This window comes from Ciconia boyciana, chromosome 3 (assembly GCF_034638445.1).
Source record: "Ciconia boyciana chromosome 3, ASM3463844v1, whole genome shotgun sequence".
NCBI lineage: Eukaryota > Metazoa > Chordata > Aves > Ciconiiformes > Ciconiidae > Ciconia > Ciconia boyciana.
In genome coordinates, this window is record NC_132936.1 from 2684640 (window position 1) to 2707733 (window position 23094).

General features: G+C 41.2%; 1 protein-coding gene across 16 annotated transcripts in view; it reads left to right on the top strand.

The window, feature by feature from the left end:
- The window catches only part of HMBOX1 (homeobox containing 1), a 123988-nt gene that overhangs the window by 44565 nt on the left and 56329 nt on the right, over window positions 1–23094 (top strand). For 15 of the 16 annotated variants that reach the window (XM_072858232.1, XM_072858240.1, XM_072858243.1 and 12 more), the window contains exons 2-4: window positions 1895–1978; window positions 14541–15020; window positions 16969–17054. In XM_072858232.1, coding sequence (XP_072714333.1) covers window positions 1956–1978; window positions 14541–15020; window positions 16969–17054 — 589 coding nt within the window. In that variant the 5' untranslated portion in view covers window positions 1895–1955. Of the gene's footprint in view, window positions 1–1894; window positions 1979–3160; window positions 3243–14540; window positions 15021–16968; window positions 17055–23094 lie in introns of all 16 variants that reach the window. The other variant, XM_072858242.1, reaches the window with a different exon arrangement.

Here is a 23094-nt window from a genome sequence, read left to right on the forward strand (position 1 = left end):
TTTGGAAAACAAAACAGCTCTCTCTATTAAACTCAAAATTTGGCAATAAGTCAACTGTGTGATCTCATATTTTTTGTGATTGCTTCAGGGAAAACATTTTAAATGCAGTTAAGAGATTTCACAGAGGAGTGTTTTGGTGTAGAACCATCTTTTACAAGTTTGGGGTGGCTGATTGCAAGGGACCTGTGTGTTTGTCTCTTCCATTCATCAGTACTTTGGTGTCACGATTTCTCTCCCTGGCTGCAGTACATGACCTGTGGTCTGCCAGGACCACTTATCTTGTCTGTGACCTTGCTCTTGGCGACCTCCTCTCCTGGAGAGGAAGAATGCAGCTCGAGAGCTAGATGTGGGCCAAATGACTTGTTTTGGAAACAGCAGCAGCCAGCTCTCAGCAGCTCCCTCCCTGAAAACACCCAGCGCTTTCCTTTGCCGCATCTGGGTGGGATCAATCATGTGGGGGCCGACATAAAACCCCTGGGAAAGTTGGTGGCCAGAAGCTGACTGCTGCTACTTCTGGAAGAGCTCATTCAGCCCAGCCTTTTGCCCTGAGAGTTCTTAAGTTTTTTTACAAAGAAAAAAAAGAAAAAAGCCACGTAAACTATAGCGTAGTCTGTGTACGCCTTGTGGACTCCATCTGGAATAGGTGCAGTTCTTCCCCAAAGCCTATGGCAGGTGTGATAGAGGAAGAACCATGCTTTAGCATCTGGACCACTCTTAAACACCTAGAAGAGCCAAGATGTGTCCGTCCACAAGGCTTGGTTGCTAATATTACGGACATTTCTTTATGGAACAGAGAAAATTATCCCGTGCAAATCCCTGTGCTGCCCTACCCACTTGTTTTCTATTCCAGCTCACATACGCCCATAGCCTGAAGTGTAAAGATTCTCTCTAGTTCTTTCTGCATCTGCCTGGATATAATATCCTGCCTTTCTCTTTCCCGTTGGTTAATAGTTTGACTTCTGAAGCACTTTCGGTCCGTGTTAGTTTGTGGAGAAAGACATCAGCAGTGATAGCTAAAGAAAATTCTATTAGGTCATTCCTTTTCAGAACATAGTACCTGTCTTCTAAGCTCTTTGCGGATGTTAGCCAAATAATCCTTTTAATAGCTTTTGTGAGTTAAAAGGGTAGGTAACTGTCATAAGGCTAAATGATTGCATAGATTAATTTGCTTGTGGCCAAAAGAAATCAATTGTAATTTAAATTTTTGTCTCTGGACTGATTACACTACCAGACATCAACTTTCTCCTTTGGAATCTACCATGTGCATTGAAGTATAGGTCTGTGATTAGATATGGGTCTGGATTAGTTACAGATTATCCAGAGTAACGTGATTGAACATTGCCAGTTTTTAACCTATGGGCATGCTCAAGCTCAGAATACTCAGCTGGCTGGCCTCGTTTAGATCTGTAAAGTATTCATTTATAACTTGAGTCGTTATAATTCATAGGCTGTTTGGATGTAAAAGATTATTTACCAGACTTTAAGACCATGGGTCCATGCAAACCATGTCAAAGCTCCTGCTGAAGGCAAAGGGAAGAAAGGATGAGGCTTTAACAATCCATTTAAAGAATAAAAATTGAAAGGTGATATAAGAAAATTCAGTCGTTCCAGGGAGCGTTTTTCTTAACCATGGTTATATTTAGTGATTGGTATACATTCTACTGCCTTTTAGCAGAGGAATGGATTGGGTGATTGAGAAGGATCCTGAAGAGGCCTGTCTTTGGGGTTTTTTTAAAATGAGAAGTGATTTGGTGCTACTGCCTGGTGAAACTGCTGTAAGGTTGCCCTCTGTAAGCTGGTTGTATAATTGTATGCCAGATAACAAGAAGTCAGAATGTATTCACCTTTCACAGCAATCTCTAATGTTTTTGTATATTTTAATTGTGTCTTACAGAATGGTGAATAACACTGAAGACCCTCAAGAGGCTTTATAACGTCCCATCCCCATGTAAAGTATGCTCAGAACTTTTCCAGTAGTGTAAGTACAAGCTAAAAAAACCCACCAAAAAAAAGAGTTGTTTGGTGTTTTTTTTCCTGTTAATTTGTCTAAAAAGAGCAGAGAAATGGTTAGAATGATTATTAGCAGTTGGCTAAATTAGGGAGTTCCGGTGGTTTGGTATTTGCTAGGCATTTAAACCAGGGAACAGTAGGATTTAATTCCTCACTTGGTCTGGCTGATATGTTATTTCTACTTCTACTTTTCTGTCACTGAAAGAGAAGGAAAATCATGCAGTTCTTAGAAACTCGGCCTTGATCAGAGAAAAGGTAGTGTTGAAAGAGAAATCTCCATACATCTACTGAACATGCTAGAGGGATACCAGAGCTGTGCAAGAGAGTTTAGCACCACTACAGACTTGGTGAAAGGGGATGAGTACACCGTTAAGGTAGTGTTATACAGCAAAGGCAGAAGACCTAGGGCACCTAACCTAACATTAGAATTGGATGTGTTGGTCCAAGCAACCACTGCTGTATCTTGAATCCCAGTACGAACTGAAGTTGTCTAAATCTCATCCTTGAATTTGAGCCTATTAGTTTGTTCTTTTAAATGACTTCTGTCATGAATCTTCAGTGTGGTTGGTATCCATGCTGTTTCTTCGATGAATAAGCAAATGAATTCAAAGTTTGAAGCTTGTCAGGCTGAAAGGAAAGGCTTGACCTGTACTGTGCTGTCATCCATCTCTCTCGCTGGCCAGTCCTATATTACTGTTCCCCATACCTCTTTTATAGGCATGACCAAATGCTTGTCCACTGGCAATCAGATTCTTGAGATACTTTGACCTCTTGACTTCTGATTGTACCTTCTGTCAGACTGAGTTGGAAAGAGAAATCCTGTCTTCAGAATAGGTACTGGGCTGCTGTGAATGCAGTCAATTTTTCCCAGATGGATTATGTCAAGGATGAAGATTATTCATCTAGCGCATGGATATTCATAGTGCAAGTGGCAGTGCAGTCACAGACTTCTGTAGAGGGAGTCACAGCAAAAAGTAAGGACTGTCAGGGGTTTTGTGTTGGAAACTAAACTACCAATGTATTTCAAAAAGACTTCTTGATACAGCCATTAATTAGTTATTTTCTATTGCTGGTGGCTTAGTCTTCTGTTGAAAACTAGTGGTTTCCTACTTTGCCAGTCCTCTGAGCCACGTCCTCTTCTTTCTTTTAGCTGGAAATATGTTGGATTTCAGTATTAAAATCACCACTTGAAATTGTAAAGATCTAGTTCACAGCAGGAAAGGAGTCTGGAGGTAAGGCCATGCTGCCCTGTGCATCTTTATTATCCTGGTAATTCAGAGTTTGCAGAGTGATCTTAGAGCTCCTCTGTGCTTTGTGTGAGCACAAGGACAGTCTGTCGGCTTTAACTTTGAATCAGACTTCTTACGTAAATTTCCAAAATGTGAATTACATAGTTTTAATTTCCTATGCTTTAGCTAGATTTCAGTCATGTTCTGCCCCTGTGCAGTTTTAGTTGGATATCGCGTTGTTCTGTTGCTTTCTGGAATTGTTGTGGCACACTGATGTGCCCCGTTAGTCAGCTGCCACCTTCCATCAGAGAAGTAGCCGCTTCGTTCGATTCATTCATATGTGCAGTTAATATGGTCATCGAGAATGCAATATAAGTATAGGTGAATAATTTTTGACTGAGTGAAAGCTGGGATGAACCTATTTGGAGGGGATTAGAGAGTATTAAATTGGAGGAAATGGGCCAAGATGACCCATTTAGGTATAAAGTTTCCAGATTAAACCGTAGGTATCTTTTAAAAAGGATAAGTGGGTATCGTGGTTTCAGAAGGAGAAGAAGAAAACAGACGTCTTTTTTAAAAAAACAAAACAAAAAAGTTTTAACTTAAATACTGAATAAGGTTAAAATTGAACAGTCTTAAAACTACCATGGTTAGAGAGTAGTTTGGTTACTCCTACCATGGGGCAGCATCCTCTGTCAGAAGAGCGAAGTAGGCAGCTGGCTGCAGTTACCATTTCACCTGCCTAATTTTTATCCACAGTTGGATGAGAGTCAGTAGTTGAGAGGAGTTTGAGGCATGGTGTGAACACAAGACTCTTGATTCTGGTCTCACAAGAATTAGTCATTTATCTGAAACAAAGTCCTTCTGTAGCCAATGCAAGTATATCTCTGTTGGGTTCTCCATAAATATAATGGGAGTAATTACTTGTACTTCACAGGCTCATGGCAGTATTGGTTAATTAATATGTGTTAATAGTGAGATATAACCATCAGTATTTGTGTTGCATGTTTCAAACTCTCTCAAAATATGACTTCTGATAGAACTAGACAGTTTCAACATTGTCACTTAAAGTTTACCTGAATTATTACCGGTGCTTATGAATCTAACTGCCAGCAATGACAGAGCTGTCTTGGGAGTGAGTAAAAGCCTGCTGAGTGGAAAGAAAGTCAGTGTGAGTAACGCAGATGAAAAAGGACTAGATTGAAGCCTTATCATCATTTAGGAAAAAACAACAGAAAGAAAGGAATGAGTATGTGAACGATACCAAAGTCAGCACACATTGAAGAACAGACAGTGGAGTTACAGTGGCTTAGAAAGTCACCACGCGGCTGAGCTGTGTTAACTGTCCAGCTTCCTTGAAATGTGACACAAAACACGTTAATTAAACTTGGGTGAAAGAGGACTCAGCTAATTTGCTCTTTTTGTCTTCAGTGACAAGGTCCTGTGTAAATACTTGGTGGCTGTAGGAATGTTCAGTTGGCATTTTAAGCTTCCTTAACTGAAACAATGTCTTGTCTGAGCCCTTGGTTTTACTTTAAGATAAACCAGATGAGTTAGTTAATGATTTCATAGGTAGCTAAGCCACTCTGAAAGGGACCTAAAAGAAATCTTGTTGTATGTGTGCCTCTTCTGCCTACTTCTGCTTTTGGCAAAATTGGCTTGTCCCCATCTGTTGAGTTGGTAATAGCAATAATCAGAGCCTTCTCTAAGCTAATTCAGCTCACTAACCCAGGCAGAAGCTAGCTATGGGTGGGTTGGTTGGTTGATTGATTTTCCTGCTGGGTTAGTGAACTGAACTGGTCTGTGGAGATTTCCACCAAGTCCTGGAGCTATGCAGAAGGGCAGAGGAGCAGCTCGTAGGTCAGTTCACCGTCTCTCACGCATCTGCAGCCTCAGGACTTGCATCTGTAGGTGTTCTCCTGCTCTGGGTAGGACACAGAAAGATTTGGACTTGCCCTGAGCATATAGACTGGGTCTTCTCTATGTCATGCAGGAGGAAATTTCCCTAGTTCGGGTCTGGGCTACACAGAGATGTTTCTTGCTTTAAGAGCATTAATTAGGACGTGTGATTCTTTTTGAAATGCTTTTAAATAAAATAAAACTCTAATATGGAAGCAACTGTGGCCAAAAGCCCATGTTTTTGCCGTTATGATTTATATTCTTCAAGGAGCCACTGTTATCTATTCCTGAGTTGTTCTCCAAGTATAATCTCTGTCTCCACTAAGACTGTGTGCCAGTAAAACTACACTTGCAAACTGTTTTCTAGTGGGAAAAAAATTTGCTTTGCAGTTAAGCACAAAATTAGGGGTAGGTAAGTTTCAGTTATTTGCTGGGTTTGGATTGCAGTTTTCTGAAGTAACAAATTTCTCTTTTAAGGAAGTGTGTTGGTTATTACTGCTGGCGATGGATCCTGAGGGAGAATGAAAGTGCCTGAAATACTTCAGAACGTCTCTTTTTCTTTACGTGTGGAAGAGAGGTGGTGGACATCCTGGTGATGGCATTCCTTGAAACTTGTCCTTCACCTTGTCATATCTGGTGCTATAGATGGGCCCTGTAGGATGGCGGTATGCGTGGTGAGAAAATGCTCAAAGTTTGGCCAGGCACCTGGTCTTCCTTCTTGCAGAATGCCTGTGTGACTTTGAACAAGTCATTTTGAATTGTCAGCTCCTTTCTCTGAGCTCTTGGTCGCAAAAATTAGCATAGTTTTACTTCCCTGCCTCACAGATGTATTCTATAGAAAGATGTGTTTCAAGGATTTAGATACTCCAGCTAGCAGAATTAATAGAGAAGAATTCTGAGGTTCTGTCTGGATTTTAATAAAGGATTGGTCAAATTCTGAAGTGAACTGGAGGAGGCAGAAGACAGCAGTATACCCACCCCTGTAATCTTGACAGCTGAAAATATGTGACTTGCCAGTCTGGTGTCTAGGTTAGGCCCACATCTCAATTTTATTGCCACAATGACTCTGGTTCTTCATGTGGGTTAAAGACAGTGTTTCGCTGTGTTGGTGAGATTTGCTTAGCTGTGTAACTCAAGTCCTGCCCTGATTCTGTTACAGAGCTGATATATCCAAAGTTTAATCTTTGGCTTCCAAATCCAAGAGCTCCTCCTTTGCTCTTGGCACAGGTTTGGGCTTTGGGCCCTGGTTCAGCACTCAGCTGCCACTACAGCTTTTCTCTCTGTTTGTTAGTCCTTCTGATCCCTCATTCTGCCCTTGAATCCAGCCTCAGAGTTTGAATTCCTGCCTCGTTGCTGTAGAATTGCAACAATAGTAGGAAACCCAGATTTTAGAAGGAGGGAAGGTTAGGGTTAGACAGATGTCAGTGTGAATCAGTCTGTGCCTTGAGTGGAATTCAGAAGTGTCTGGCTCCCAGCCCTGTGCTTAGTCAGAGGTCAGTCCCTTTTGTAAGACTTGGATTATGACAATAATTGCCATTTATATTATATTTTTGCCTTGTAAGATCGATCTCAAGTTCTCTCTCTCTTTCCCAAAGATGTAAAGCGGGTACTATAAAGCAGAGTGAGTTACCCAGGTGGAATCAGTGGCAAAATTGCTAGGCTTTGCTTACTGCCAGTGTGCCGGCATCCAGTAAAAAATATCTTATCGACAGTGAAGAATTTCAAAGACTGAGTGGAAGAACAGCTTATGTAGAAGTAGTGAATCAGGGTTTGGGGGCTCTTTAACTAGCTGAGAAACTTGAAGCCTCCTGAAGAAATGATATGTTGATATTCTGCTCTCAGCTTGCCTTCTATAATTTGTGTAGCGGTGAGTATTTGATTACGTTGGATTTATTTTCAGAAGTTTCAGGCTGCTCTTATTAACTGTCACCATTTTGATCGAAAGCGTATGGCAGTGTTCTGCATTCATAAGACAGTGTTTTGCATTCATAAACAGAACCGGTGACGTTTAACCTCGATAGATCAGCTTGTAGTCTGATTTCACTCCTTGCTGCAATGTGAGGCTTTCGTTTCCCTGGGATGAGAGCAGTCATTACAAGCATTACATTTTGTTTGTGAATCAGGATGAATGGGAATAGAGTCCTCTTTGAAAATCAGAACTAAGAGATGCAACTGCAGGAGATAATTATGCTAACGTATGGATAAGGATGGCTCTGTGTTCGTTGACATGATGAGCACTTGAGGCCTGATTTTTTTTCTCTCTCCTGAAAACTGGTACAACTCCACTGAAAATACTGGAGTTGCAACTGATGAGCATAAGTGTTGGCTCAGATGAGTCAGGTCCTTAATCCTCTGGTGCGCCCCAGAATTCATAGCATCAACCAGTGTTTTGAAGGCAGCTTTGCTTAATATGGTGCAAAGCTTTGGGCGTTTCTGAAATATTTAAATTGGCTGTGAATAAAAGGAGATGCACTTGTTCAGTAAGAACAGAAGAGGGCAAAGCTTGAATTTCAGAAGACTATATAGTGTTATGCCCTAAATGTCCCAGTTTTATTCCAACAGGGCCTTAGAGCTGCACTTGATGGGTCCCAGTCTTTGCCTCTGAACGCGTGTGCATGGTGTGCACTGTTTACTTTGTGAAATACATCAACCACTCTGTTTGTGGAACAGCTATAGCTCAGAATGAAAGTCCCTCTCATGGGCATCTTGTCAGAACCAGCTGCATCCTTTGGGATGGGTAATGGTGGGTGAGATGTGGAAAAGGAAGGAGGATTGAATGCAACTTTGCTTGGGTCCTTAGATCTCATAAAAATGTGTGGAGAGAGAAACAAGCTTGCGTAATATAAAGCATGGTTAAAAAATTAACAGACTGGGCACCTGGAAGTGGAGTTTCTTTGTAGTCACTGGTTCTGATAGAAAGCATCCGGAGCGGTAGTTCATGTGAATTAGGTTGTTGAATATCAGGCTGGTTGATAAGCAAATTATATTGCCTTTGGAAATAGCAACGCCATCCTTAATACCCATTTTTGCTTGCTGTCTAGATCAGAGACCTCACGTAGAAGGGAAACATAGCAGCCCAGTCCTACCGAACAAGGATCCTTACACCAGTGCATGGTCTGGGGACTGGGCATGCAAAGCCAGCACAGCTGCTCTCTCTGCTATATGTTTTTAATAGCTGGAGGACATCCATCTCCACAGTGGTTCAGACAGCGGTTCTCACTAGTACTGTGTGCACATACACACAGGAAAAATCTGGCAGGCTAAGGAGTTCAAGCTGTGAGAAAGACTGTGATAGCTAAACACTTGTTTAGTTAACTAGTTGTAGAAAGTAATTTCTTTGCTATATACTTTGGGATAACCTACTTCAGCTGAAAAGCCACAACTTTACCATGTGATTTTGCTCTTCCATTTGAAGGGCAAGATTGTGTTCAATGACACCAAGAAAGTGCATGTTATTTGGCAAAAAATGATGGTGCTGTAAAAGGTAAGATTACAAATTCTGGAGTTACTGTTCACAGGACAGTGTAGTGCTGTGAGGGTCCTACCCTGGACCAGCAGTATATGCCATATGTCAAAGAAGGGTAGAAGTTGGCGTCTCTCCCCATCCTGTTTGCCACAGCCGATGTGACTTTTTATCAGAATCATTCTTAAACCAATTACTAGACCTAGGATCCTGTTCTGAACACTTTGGCTCTAGCCCACATCCATATTATGCAGATTATATCAAATATAGGTCTTATATCAAAAAGTGCAACTGGTTTTGTAAGTCTTGAGCTTTGCAGAGCTTATTAGATAAAGTAGTGAATTTTAATGGAAATTTGGAGAAGGACCTCTGCAGAAGAGGATCTCTTCAGTGATGCTAGAGTACTTCCTACTCATGTACAGTGAATAGAAGAGTGGAAAAAATGATTTCTTGTGATCATTAAAGAGTCCAGAGCCATTTTCTCAAATGTTAGAGTTGTTAAGGCTGGTGTCTGGCCTTATTCCCAAATGGGTAATTGAATTGCTTTGAACTTCTGCAAGTTCAATTGGACATGGGCTTAGCTCGTAGCTGTTTTTATGGGATTATTCTGCTGTGTTCCATCACCTAGAAAGTTAGTGTCGGGTAAATGCTTCTTGTATCTGTGAGGGCTTGGGCTATGATAGTAGGTGAGAAAACCTTGCTGTGTTTTTCCTTACTTTTCTCTATGAGATGCAGGAAGATAAGGGAAGAGAACACCTCTGTATCTGGCCACGTACCCCCACTCAAGATCAGTACTGCCAAAGTGGGGAAGGAGCCCTGTATCTAAAGGGTAAAATTCATACAAAAAAGAGGCTAAATAATCTTGGTGGTATGACAAGGCAAAGCAATGGTATTGAGAGCTATTATGCCCTTAAACAGCCTTCACTCCAGAAAGTGGTGTTAGAAGTGAAAAAGAGTGATCTGAGACCTGCTGGGTATCTTATATCTGTGGATTTGCAAGGGAAAATAAGTTCTTTCTTATTTAGCTCCTTATAGTTCTCCCTTCAATCTGATATTCAGGTACCTCAGGTTCCTTTTGGATGAGCCACGAAAGATAAGCGTGAAGTTTTAATGCTTTATAGATACCAAGAGGCAGTGAGTGGAATTGGGCCATCTTACTTGGGGTGTGACTGCCAACTTAATGTAAGAAATATAAATAAGTTTGGTACTTTAAGCTACCATTTTTCTGTCAGGATCTAAATGAACTTGATTCATTTTAAGGGCCAGATTCAGTTGTTAAAATATTTGTCAATTTTAGTTTTGAGCTTAATTAGTACTTTGCAGAGGTCTTGGTTTCAAAATTTCCGGAAGAAAAAGGCATGGTGATTCTCCCTTGGTTGGCGCTCTCTTTCGGATATCTCCCCAAGGAAACTGGACAGCCCGTTGTAACTGGTGACTAACTGATCAGAAGATAAAGCGTGTGATCATAAGCAGAGATCTGCTAGTGTCGAGGATATTTTGCTACATTGACAGCAAAGTTTGCTAAAGTTTGACCACAGCAAAGCAGTCGGTCCACAGTCTTTGTTCTCAGGAAGAGTATTTGCTATCTTTATTTTCTCCTGCACACCCCCAATCATTCTGCTTGTCCCTATCTTGTTTTACTTCTTGTTACTTTTGCAGTTGATTGTATTTCACAAGGAAAAAGAGGGGGGAAGCAAATTGAATTATAGCTAGCCAGAGGAGTTCAGGAGGATAAGAGGCTCTTACAGCAGTATGGGGGGGATGAAGTAGTGCAGAATATCCATTAATTAATGAGGTGAATGAAATTATGATGATTCTAAAATGGCTGATTTACTTAACTGCTTTGTAAATTGATCTTTAAACGGGGTAAGTTTATTTAAATATTTTAAAAAGGGAAAATAACTGAAGCCCTGCTAGAGTAACAGTTCTAAATAACGTTACTGTAGTTATTCATTAAAAAGCAGTAGATAGTTGTCAATGTTGGAACATGTTCAATAATACCAAGTTTTGCAATATTTGTTTTGGGATTTTAATGGAAAATTCCCAGTTCCTGCAGTTGTTTTCAGTACATAAAACTCACTCAGAAGCATTGTTTCTAGATCTCATGCTTGTGTAGAAAAGCACATGAAAATGTGAATAGGAGTTCAAAATCAAGATGACCAGTAAGAAGTATGTCAGATGCAATGTATGCTGTGTATGTAAGTATAAGCAAGGCAGTTTTTACATCTGTGTATGACACTGGTGAGACCACCAGTGAGATACTGTGTCTGATTTTGGTGTTCATATCTTTTTAAGTGTTAAAAAAATTACACAGAAGTTGTCTAAAAGGGTTGGAGGGCTAGAAGGATACCTTGCATGGACAGACTGCTGGAATCATCGACTTTGGTTTTGTTTTTAGTTGTTTTTTTTTTCCCCCCAACTTGCCAACATTTTTCCAGTGATTGTTTTAAACATGGTATAATGGATTTAATCTGACAGTAGGTTTGCTGGTCTTGGATTACTTTCTGCAAGCCTTTTAGCAGCAGTCCACAGATTAACAGGACTCTGTAGAACACAAGTTGGAAGTCATTGAATATCGTATTCTTACAGCAGAGGATGGCCTTGTCCAGCAGCCCTTGCATCCCTGCGCGATTGAAATTACTGCATGTGCACAGCGGATCCCCGCTGCATCAAAGTGGGACAAATTGGAGGCCAGATCACTTTCCCACATACAGCCACGTACAACAGAAGGTCAACTGTTTCTCTTGCATACAAGAACACTGGAGTTCATTATGTGTAATTCACTAGTAATTCACTAAAGGATACTTAGGATTCACTAAAGGATTATGTGTAATTCACTAAAGGATATTAATTTGGCCTGAGAACCCAGATCTGGAAGCTCAGTCCTGACATATTAGACAAATTAGGGATCACACTCAAATTTTAAAGGAATGACTGGCCGTGGCAAAAAACTGCTGCAGGGAATGGTAAGTTCTGTGTTGCTCGACATTTTTGAAGCCATCTGGAAAGTCATGCTTTTGTCAGATGTGAGTTTTTGAGTGCACAGGCCTAGAAGGACAAAAGTTTTGGGTTTCTAAGTCTGTAACAACCTGGAGATTAAACTAGATAATCCAAAGTATGTTTTGGTATTAAATGTCAAAGAGTCAGTAAAGTAGGAATTTTGAGTAGAGGTAATTCTGGGTGGAGGTTCTGGCTCATTAAATCCTCCAGTTCGACAAGTACTTGAGCACATGACCCTTGGTGTTGACAGATAAATGATCCAGGAAGTGGTGACATGAGAAATACAGGTAAGAAATGACACAACTGGGTTTATCTCTAAGGAAAGGTGAGCTTGACATATCTTGTGAAAACCATCTCAAGGCCAGGTGTTTAAGAAGATATTTTCTATTTGAAAACCATGCTACTCAGAGCTGACATGGGGGGCTTTCAGGCTGTACAGGCATTTGTGGTGTGAGTCAGTAAGTCAGTGTGACACTTCTCTTCTCACAGAGCTTGGAGAAAAGGATTGAGCAGCCCTGCCTCCCCCAGCGCAGCGGCCAAACCCAGAACACAATGTCTTTTTCCAAATGCTCCTTGTCAAGCTCTGAACGTCTCAGTCTGAGATGCGACTTCTAAATTTTAGTTGTTACAATTCCAGTCAGTTGCTAGTCTACTGCTGCGTTGGCTGCTGTGCCCTCCTTTTAGTAGAATAATCTGTGTGCTTGTCTTTTAAAATTTAAAATGGCTTGTACGTTTTCAGTAATCAATTGTCCGAAGGACAGCACATTCCTGTTGGACTGAAGCACTTATATGGCTGTAGTTCGTCTGTCTTCTCACACAGTCATTTTCTTGGATGGGAGTCATCCCCTTGCATTGTCCTCCTGCTTCCTTCTCCCACACTGCTGAACAATGTGGGACACACTGTTGAAACAATGAAAGGGGTTTGATAGTTGCTTTATGAGACCAAAGATAGGAGCTTCTTCTCATTTCTGTATTTTCCAGGCTGCAGATGCCATTTTTGTGGATTCGTGCATCCTGGCTTTGTAGCACCATGTCTGTACAGCTACCCTCTAGCTACAGCTCTACTAAGCAAGCCAGTTCTCAGTTCTCTTCTTCAGCCCCAAGACCACTTGGCCAAATCCATACTACCAGACACGCTTAGCCTTGAGTCTGAGTGGCTGCATCCAAACAGTGTTTGTGGTTTCTGCTCCATCCAAAATCTTGAAAAGAGCTTGTGAATTGGTCAGGAGTGCACTGGTTGACCAAAACTGTGCCAAAGACAGTTACAGTGATTTAATAATGCTGGAGACGACTGTGCATACATGCTATGGTGCATCTTCCTGGGCACTATTTAATTTACTAGTATTGACATGGCTATACCCTGTGACTCAAGGATAGGCCTGTTGCCATTGCCTGGTCAGGTCTGTGTTGTGAGATGTTACTCCCCTGAAGAGATGCGCTTGCTACAGCCCCAAAACCTACGGGCTTGGTTTACTTTGTGATTTCATTCTATACTGTGATTCATGTTATCTGAAAAAAGACCAAATGCAGCAGTTGAAAAAGTTTTGTCACTCTATGGCTCCTGTTGGGGACTTCTCTGTGCCAGTGCAGAAATGGAAATGAGGAGTGATCTTCAAAATTTGTGGAGAGAAGTAGGCAGCCCTGTCCCTGGAAGGTCTATTATAATTGTGACAGCCATCACCCCTCTTTTGGTTTTCATAGGGTCCTTGGAATTCTTACGTGACTTTCCTGAGGCTGCTGTTTCTCTGCCCTCGCTTGGAGGGATTGTACATTAGCTCTGTCATGTCTCCTGGAGTTTGAGTGATCTCTTCACCCTGCTCTCCTGCAGGAATTGTAGTAAACCCTTGACTCACAAGAAGATTCACAAGAAGGATGGAAAATGCCTTGATCTCTTTGCCAAGTTCTGTCTGCCCTCCATCTGCCATCCCGTCTTCTCAAGATCTTGAGTTCTGAAGGAGGTGATCTTGTCATTTGTGTGCCGTTTGGATCTGTAGTGATGAGACTTAGGAAGGAAAAGAGATTAAGGGAGCATATTGTGATTTTTTTTCAGTTCCATTTCTGGGCTTTGCAGCAAATACATGTTCATTGTTCTGGGACCTTGGCAAGTTTAGGAGTTAAAAATGCTTTTGTTGAGCCACCATGATGATTGAGTTACGTGAGAAGCCTGGCTTTGGAGAGGAAAAGTCTGTAGACTTATTTCTTTAAATGAAAGCTCAGTAGTAATTGGATGTGCTGCACTTTCCTTGTTAGGGCAGGCGATCTGTGACAACATTCCAGGTTCAAAAGTTACTAACTTCAGAAATCGAACTTCAGTCAAATCAACTTTGGTCCTACAGGCCACTAGAATTTCCGCTAGGTGTGTTTTTTATCTTCTTTTTTTCAAGGTAGCAACAAAAAGTTACAGCAACTTGAACTCTTCGTACTTAAGATTCGAAAGAGTTCAGATTCATAAATCTCATGTCATAACTGGTTAAAACTTCTCCAGAAAAACTCACCCTCTGGCCTTGACCTAACAGTTTTGGAACCTGGGATTTCTGTCTGGTGGATACTTAGCAATAGGCAAAATTTTGTCTGAAATCAAGTTGCAGCCTTAATTACTGAGCAACCACTGTCTCTCCGTAGCAGTGGTTTATCAAAAGCAAAAGGCTGCTAACTGCAGGTTTGTTGTAGAAGGTGTAGGGAATGCTAGTAGAAGAGAGAAACGCTATTTGAGCACTTCAAAGAAAATAAGCCCTTCTGCTACATAGTGAGACTAGCATTCATGGGAGGTTGCCTGCTGAGTTTGTTTGGAGGTGGACTGTTGGGCTGCCAGCTCTGTCATGTGTGTGACTTAAAGTTTTGGACCAGAATTGATCTTTCCTGCATGTAAGGTACTTTCCATGTATCACAGAAAACTATTGAACTGAAGTATTTGCTTTTACATTTTACCTTGTTTTTAGTCTGCTGGAAACCATGTCTCACTACACAGACGAACCAAGATTTACCATAGAGCAGATAGACCTGCTTCAGCGCCTGAGACGTACAGGAATGACCAGACATGAAATCCTCCACGCGCTGGAAACCTTGGATCGTCTTGATCAAGAGCATAGTGACAAATTTGGAAGAAGGTCTAGCTACGGAGGTGGTTCCTACAGCAACAGTACCAACAATGTCCCAGCATCTTCCTCTACAGCCACAGCTTCAACACAGACCCAGCATTCTGGGATGTCCCCATCACCGAGCAACAGTTACGACACCTCCCCACAGCCTTGCACTACTAATCAAAACGGGAGGGAGAGTAACGAGAGGTTGTCTGCATTCAACGGGAAGATGTCACCTACCCGCTACCCACTTGCAAACAGCTTGGCTCAAAGGTCATACAGTTTTGAAGCCTCTGAAGAGGACTTGGACATTGATGACAAAGTGGAGGAACTGATGAGGTTAGTAGAAGTCTTTGTAAAAAGTTGGGGAAGTCAGAGGGAGAAGTCCCTCAGAAGAAATCTGCGTGTTGGAGGACTGCTGTGGTAGTGATAGGTATTATCAAGAAAGCAGGAACTGCGTTAGACAGCTATTCCCCTGCTAGTTCCCTAATGGTCACCATCTCAGTACCTCTCGCCTGCCTCTTAGTCTTGTGTAGACAACCCCTGGCCGTTTGTGGATATCCCACAATTTGTTTTACTATTGAAATATTTTTTCCCGTGCTGTACCAAAAATTGAAATTGATGTTAGTGCACTAATTTTCCACCCTACTGTTATTCAGAAGACTGCTGACTGATTGTCAATTCCCATGACTGCTCCTCCACTACTTCATACCAGTTGTATTTCCTTCCATATAGAGGCGGAGCAGGGAATCTGCTTGGTTAATGCTTTCCACTGGGATCTGCAGAGCATGTATGTTAGCTGTTTATAGTTTGTGGCAGGGGCTGACTCTCTCTGGGATTTGCACAGTCTGCAGATTGGCATAGGAAAATACAAATAATAAAGAAGAAGCAGAAGTCTTCAGTGAGAGCCAGTTGGGGTTTTTTTTTCCAGACTGACCTTCCTTTACTTTTAGCGGCTTCCTTTTCAGCATTATGGCGAAGATGAAAGGAGGGGATTATACCACTGAGGATGAAAGTCAGAGTCAGTGGGCTTGATAGCAAAAAGAAATAAGAGGAAAGGCCAAATGTCTCAAAACAATTTTGGTCATAATGTTGGAATGTCTTTTTTTCCCCAAAATCATACCATTTATGAAGTACCTATGAGAGAACTAGGGTCTATAAGCTCCAGGATGAAAATAATGTTTGAAGTAGTTTGGAGATTTAGGGTAAAGGTATGGCTTTTGGGGGACAGGATTAGAGATGAGCAGTAAGAAAAGCTGATCAACCTCATCTACTGTCGGCTGCAGGATAATGGAATAACGCAGGAAGGTGGTGAGTATAGCAGTGTGCAGGAGTTCCCATTGCTGAAGTTTAATCGTTCCTTTGAGTTTTGGGTTCCTGTGCAATAAGTCTCAGGTAATGCTTTTAGTGCTTATTTAAACTGAAACTACTTTTATTTGCAGGCATATGGAAGATGAGTGTTGGGTACTGAAATAAAAATGAACCCACAACATAGCATTTATTTTGCATTTACATTTGCAAGCTTGAATGCTGCTGCGGCAGGAGGGGAGAAGGGGAAGGGAAATTACCAAATAATAAAGCCTAATAAAGTCTGGTTTTAATTGTCTGCCCTTCTGAGGAAGAGGAGGGAAAAGTATGTGTTTACTGCAATTGAAATTTGCTGTATATCACAGTCCCTATGCAACCTCCAAATTATTTTCTTTTTAGCACGGTTTTAGTCCCTTCCAAACTACCTTTGCACACCTTGTAAAAATCATACAAAGGCTTTAAATAACTGGCACTTGTTCATTCAGTGCAAGCTGTGGACTGAGGAAGTAGGGGTGGGGGGATAGAGGTTGCAAAATCTTTTCTCCTTTGGGTCTTTTCCTTGAAAGGTTGGAGAAGGTTTGTGTATGTATATTCATTTGTGTAGCTACCCATGCAGCCCCTGCTATCCTTTATTTTTTATTTTTGTGCCTCATTTTTATGGCTGAGGTTTTTATGCTGGTATGAGAGATTTATTCATCCCTGTGTAATGAAACTTTGTACATTCCATATGGCGGTGCTGCACCTAATATGAATTATATAGGACATGAGTCATCCATTCTCCTGCTAGGGTACTTTGATCAAACGTGACACTTGTTAAAAGAAGTGTCCACTGGTGAGACACTTTGACTCTTTTAATGCCTGCCTTCCCCACTCCTTGTCCCCTAAATAAAGGAAATAAAGCCATTTTGCATCTTCAAAGTGCACTTTGGTCTGTCCATCTTTGTGTGTGTTCTTTTGTTTTTTTTTTTTGTTTTGGTAGGAGGGACAGCAGTGTGATAAAGGAGGAAATCAAAGCCTTCCTAGCCAATCGGAGAATTTCCCAAGCAGTTGTTGCACAGGTAACAGGTAAGAGCTCGGGGAGTCCTTTCTTCATTTTGGGAAACCGTGTCTAACTGCCTGTCTGTGCACGGTGCAGATGTTGGAATATTGCTTGGCTTTCTGCATTGCAGTGCAGATCTGTCAGCTTAGTCATGATAATGTATGCCTTTGATTTAAGACCCATTGTCCCGCACATCATGGCACTTCCCCAGTGAATCACTTTTTCTTTTTTTTTTTCTTTTTTTGTGGCTTGTGCTAGCAGATTTTATTTTACAGCATTATAATAAGCCCGAAGTTCTTATCTTAAAATGAAAACAGTTTTCCTTAATTCTTAAATTGTTTGTTGAGTGCGTGTCTATGTATGGCGAGAGAGATATAATATGTATTTATATTATAAAATGTATATGAATAGCCAGGAGACACAGCTACAGCTGGTATCACTACGTCCAGGAGTCAGATTATGATAGTTTGAAGTTTTTCAGTCACTTGCCTTTGAGTCCCGATTAATGAGAATCAGATGTGAGGGTTGAGGGGATGACCATATTAGCCCAGATTTTACCTAGAAGGGGAAGTAGTTCTCTTTTTTGCCCTCTGCCCTGTACCTTCTCTCTTTCACATTCAAGACAAGTGAACAGACCGCAGTGATAGCAGTTCTTCCTTGGGTGTGTTTCCAGAGCTTTACACAAAGAGTAACAAAGTCTTACTGCTCCTCCATGGGGTGGGGTGCTATTAGTTCTCCTTTACAGGCTCACGCTGCTTGTCCAGAACAGCGTAGCTGGTAGCATATTTAGGATGAAGACTTGATGATAAAATACAGATAGCTCAATCCTATGTTATTCCTGTAACATTTACTTATTTTTAAACCCAAGCTTGCATAAAGACCTTGAAATAGATCATTTTTAAGGTTCCTTGATGACTAGGAATGCCAAACCAGCAGGAGGGAAGTTGTTCTTTTATGATATTTCCAGTATTTGAAATGTCATAAGAACCCATCTGTCTGGGAGATCTGGGTTTGCAGACACGCTAGCAGTTGAGGTAGGCAGGCAGAAACGGGTGTTTGAGCCATGGAGCCAGGAATTCCTTCCACATCTCCAACTCTTCTCTGTGATCTTGGGCGAAATTATTTGTCCTTCCCTGGTTTCAATTTCATCTGTAAAATCATGAGATTAACGTTTTGTGTAACTCCAAGGAATGTTATTAGCCTTGTCAGATGTTAGCACTAGTACTTCAAAAATTAAATGCTAAGTCTAGTTGCTTAAATTGTACCTGAACTCTGAAGTTTTGGTAGTTAGTGCGTCGCTCCGCTACTTTTGCGCAGTCCTTGCCTGAATATAGTCCTATAATAACCCATCTCTGGCTTAACCTCTGTATAACACCCTTCACGTCAACCTGCAAGTCACTAGCTTCCCCTTCAAGAGAAGTAATGTAAAGAGGAGAAAATAGCAGAAAAAGAAGTCTTTCCAAAACAAGTCAGCATTTTTTTTTTTTTGGTCAGTGGGACTACTGCGTGCAGGGCCGTTGAATCAGAATCACCATACCAAATCTAAGACAGAGTCTGTATCAGTAAAAGGAACTACTATAATTATAATTTGCCTGCTGTCTCAGTGCATGTCTTGATACCCCTGCAGGCAGACTGTAGCAAAGTCAAGCTTCACACCTGGTCATTTTGCTCCTTCCATCCTCAATCTACTCTCTTGGATTTCAGTTGTTAAAGTCATTAAGTTGGCATTTAGACTTTGGGAGCTTTCACTGTCTTTGCCTGGCTGTGCCTCCTGTGACTAAATGGCACCGTCCACTTCGAACATGGTTGACTAAGTTTCACACCCGTCCCACTCAACCCTTCTGCGTAACACGGGGAGGAATCTAGAATGCGCGCACACAGCAATCAGAGAAAATATTACTAGATGTCTCTAGGCTGTCAGTGGGACAGAACGAAGACTGAACTCATGACACTGATAATTTCTTGTTTTCAAGTCAAATCAATGGGGAACCAGGTAGATCTAAAGGTTAAATGGCTACGTCCTTTTGCAGCTGAGCCAGTAGTGTTTCCACGGACCTTTCAAATAAGAACACAAAGTGCTATTTTGCACATGATGCAGTTTCTCAAGCAGAGATAGCTGCAAGGCTTGCGCTGCACTGTGACGCATCAGTCTCTTCCTCCCGCTACCCTTTGCAGTTGAACTGTGTCATCCTCCATATGCTCGGTGGGAAGGTCTATGGGAGCTGATTCATTTTAAATATAACCCACAGCCTTGCGTAAGCAGATGCGTAGTACTTATGTGCCACTATTAAGTACATAGTTATGGCTTATCTGAAAGAAATAGTACATCTCAAAGAGATGTTTGAAGGGACCAGATTAAAGAGTGTGCTCAGCACTACCGGGAGAAACATCAGCTTCCTTTCAAAAGCACAGTACGGTGAAGAGTGACTGAAAATAGCTCGGGACAGAGACCCAGAGCAGAAAGCATGTGTCCCAGGGCTCTCACTTCCAGAGTTGTCTTAGGCCTGATGAGTGCTAGTTGACTTGTGTATGCTTCAGATGTATCTAACATCCCTTCCCATTCAGCTGTGAAACAGGCTCCCAAGGAAGGCCTGGAAACCACTTCTGGTTCATTAAAAAAAGCAGTTTGTATAGACAAAGGTAATACTTAGCAGAATATATGATCCCAAATGGTATCATCTCAGTGTTTACAGGCTTAGTCTTACTGGTAGAGCAGTTCTGCAAGTCATTCAGTAAACAAGAGAAAAAAATAGATAAATAAAATCCAAAGAGTGGTCCGTAGCAGATGGCGTAGGGGAGGACTATGAGAGTGAAGTGATACCTTTTCAGAATACTGTTCAGCCTCCAGTGATCCATGTCTTGGGGTCCTCTTTATTATATTGCACATCGAGGTGGAACCCTGTTCTGGCCAACAAAGAGGCTGTGAAAGAGCGTGGAAGGGGCAATTCTGCAAAGAACAGATCAGCAAGCCACAGAGGCCGGTGTGCTTACAGCCTTCATCACCGTTTGTTGTAACACAAGCATAGCAAGGTGTTTCTGGAGGCTGCGGTGCAGATGTTGGGCATATTTGACTTGCCCATCCACTGGCTACCACCCTGCATCATCTGGAAGTCATTTGTTTAGCACTTGAAATAAATGCAGAGTGGTGTGGCCTCAGCTTTTAGCGTTCATCTCTTCTGCCCTGGGAAGAGAGGCAAGAAAGAAATGAAATGAAAAATTTATGGCTGGCTCTGTCCAGAAGGAGAGTTGTTTGGCTTGGCTACCCATGCTGTCAACTTTCTCCTTTCAATCTCTACCAATTTCTTTACTACTCTAAAAAGATTGTGTGTGCATGTTTGTGTGCGTGCGTAATGGGAGGGGAGAATGGCATGGAGAGGGGAAAAGAGTAATACTGCATCTGAACAGAGTGATATTAGACCTTTAGCTAGGAACCTAAAACTTTGCTTCCTTTTCTTAATTACAGCTGGATTTGAAGTTGGTCAAACTGGACACATAAGTGATGAACTTTAGCTAAAACAATGTATTTGCATGTCTTCAAATTGCAGGTCTTGGATTAGCTCATCAGAGAGTGTAATATTTCCCCTGTGCTTATGATCGTATTTGTCCCCATTCTACATCTTGTCATGTTCTGTCCTTGGTGCAGGAACCTCTACTGCAACTTCTGCCCCTTGAAACTTCCATTTTACCATATTTTGCTAATTCTTCAAGCCATTTATAGGATTTCATTCAGAAATATGTCACCTTTTTCTCATCTTAATTCTAATATTGCAATGCACTTACAGAATTGTGTCTGATGTATATTCCTCAAAGCACACTGAGCAGCCTTGTATTTCCAGACTCTGCAACAGTAAACAGCTTTTCCTTTTGTTTTTCCTGTGCTGTAGCGCAAGGGGATGGGAAGTGATGGAGAGGGAGGGTACGTGAGAGAGGAACACGGAGCTGAAGGTTAAAGTCAGCTGTTGCAGTAAAACAATTTTTTAGGCTCTCTTATTCTTTATAAATTACCAGAAACTTGAAAAGTCATTTAGATAATGAATCTGACAGGGAGAATTAAACCTGGAAGACATTCTACAGGGCTGCCTTGTGTACTGAGAGAAGAGGGCAGATTGGAAAATAGTAACAGAGTATTAAATGGTGACTTGAAAATAAAGGAATGATTGATAAGAAGCAAAAACCTAGCATAACACTTATTAGTGCTGGTCCTAAATACAGGAGCTGCTTTTTATAGAAACTTTTTTAGTGGTGTCTGTAATAAGATAAACAAGCACTTGGGTTGGGCTCTGTATAAATAATCTCCTACTGATAAGAAAAATGACAGTATAAACAGGAGCTAATAATAGTTCCTGCTGAATTTCCTATCTTGTTATTTGAAGCTCCTTTTAACATAGCTGCAGCTTACTCGGGGGTGGGTATTTAGCCCTACATGTGGCAGGTGAGATGCCAGATTTTTATCAACAGTAATTTGAAGTCGTGTGCTGCAATTTGCTTTAATTGCCACCAGAATTGTATCTGGGTACCAAGTAAGTTATGGTCAGAAGGCAAAGGATAAAGAGATAAATGTAAATTTAGTAAGAGATGCTGTCTCTCAGCTTCCAAATGTAGATGAAGGGGAGTGGAAATGTTTTCAGAAACTAACATCTTTCTGTTATGTACTACAGTAAAGGAGAGAGGGAGGACTATACAGAGACGAGCCCTTTGCAGCCAGGCTAAATGCTTTGATGGATGGTGCCTCCGTGAGGTTTGGAAATACTACCTTTTCCTTTTTTTTTTTTTACACATAGGGAGTGAAGGAACGAAAAAAACTTACTTTCCTGAGGTCACAGTGGAAGGATTCTGTGGCAGAGCAGGAATTTGAATTCAGATTTCGCAGTTCTTAGGCTAGTACCATAAAAACTAAACCATCCATAAAAAAAAAAACCAACCAAAAAACCCCCAAAAAACAACAACAATAAAATGCAGAGGTCATTTTTAAAAAAAAAAAAACCATAACAAATAGAGCTTTCCAGTGTGCAGTTCTGCTAACCTTCCCAGTTATTCTGCTTGTACAGTGCAGCCCTGTCCTACTGTCTCTGTCTTAATTGATATGGGATCTTCAGGACTTAGCTTTATATTATGCTAAACACACACAGCATCTAGTGCGGTGGAGGGCAGCCTTGAAGCACTGCTGTAACATAAATAAAATCCCTTAAGGTTTGGAATCTACACACAGAGATGCTGAGCAAATGCAAATACAAAGAAAGTGAAACTCAACTAGTTCCATTGTGAAGAGAATTCAGAAAATTACTGAATTACTGATCATCTGAAAAGGCAAGAAACTGGATTTTGAAAAACATTTTCCTTCCTTTTTTTATTACTCATGACAACACGGGGAAAGATTTGTTTTTCTATGATTTTGATCTTTGCAGGTTTTCTGTAAACAAGCTTTGCTAATCTCCTAAATTGATAGATGTCCTTTGCAAGCACGTATTATATGAATCTAGGACTTTGCTTACAAACTGAGGAATTAAAACACAGTCAGTCACTTTCTTCTCCAAATCTGACGTATTCCAGGTGCTTCTAAAAATCTCTCTTGAAAGAAACATTAAAGAAATGCAAAGTAGAGTCGCTGAACAAATCTATCTGTGAAGGTGAAAGCCAGTTACCAAAGAGTTGATGAACAGCAGTTTTGAGGGTTATGAGCGGATTTGAACTGCAGATACCAGTTGCCTTCTCTTGATGATGCATTTTGCCGTTTCTTTCATGTATTTGAAAGGGAAACTTTTTCCCCAAATAATTTATGTAGGAGAGAGTGGTGCTTGGCCAGAAGAGCCTGTGTGTACTGTCATCTCCATTTTGTTTATAATTAGGAAGTGTAACCTGCTATGGGAAGGAGTGACGTGTGGCACAAGAAGTCAACATTTGAATTGCTGTAATCCTTTGTGATTACCACTTCCTTTCTTCAGTATTTTCTGTGAGAAAACTAGTTGTGCTCATTACAGTGTGTTTGTGTCCCTGCTGATGCTGAGCCCAGAGGATGGCAGTCTTCCTTGAGGTCTGCGGAGTGAATTTCCTCAAGACAGCTGGATT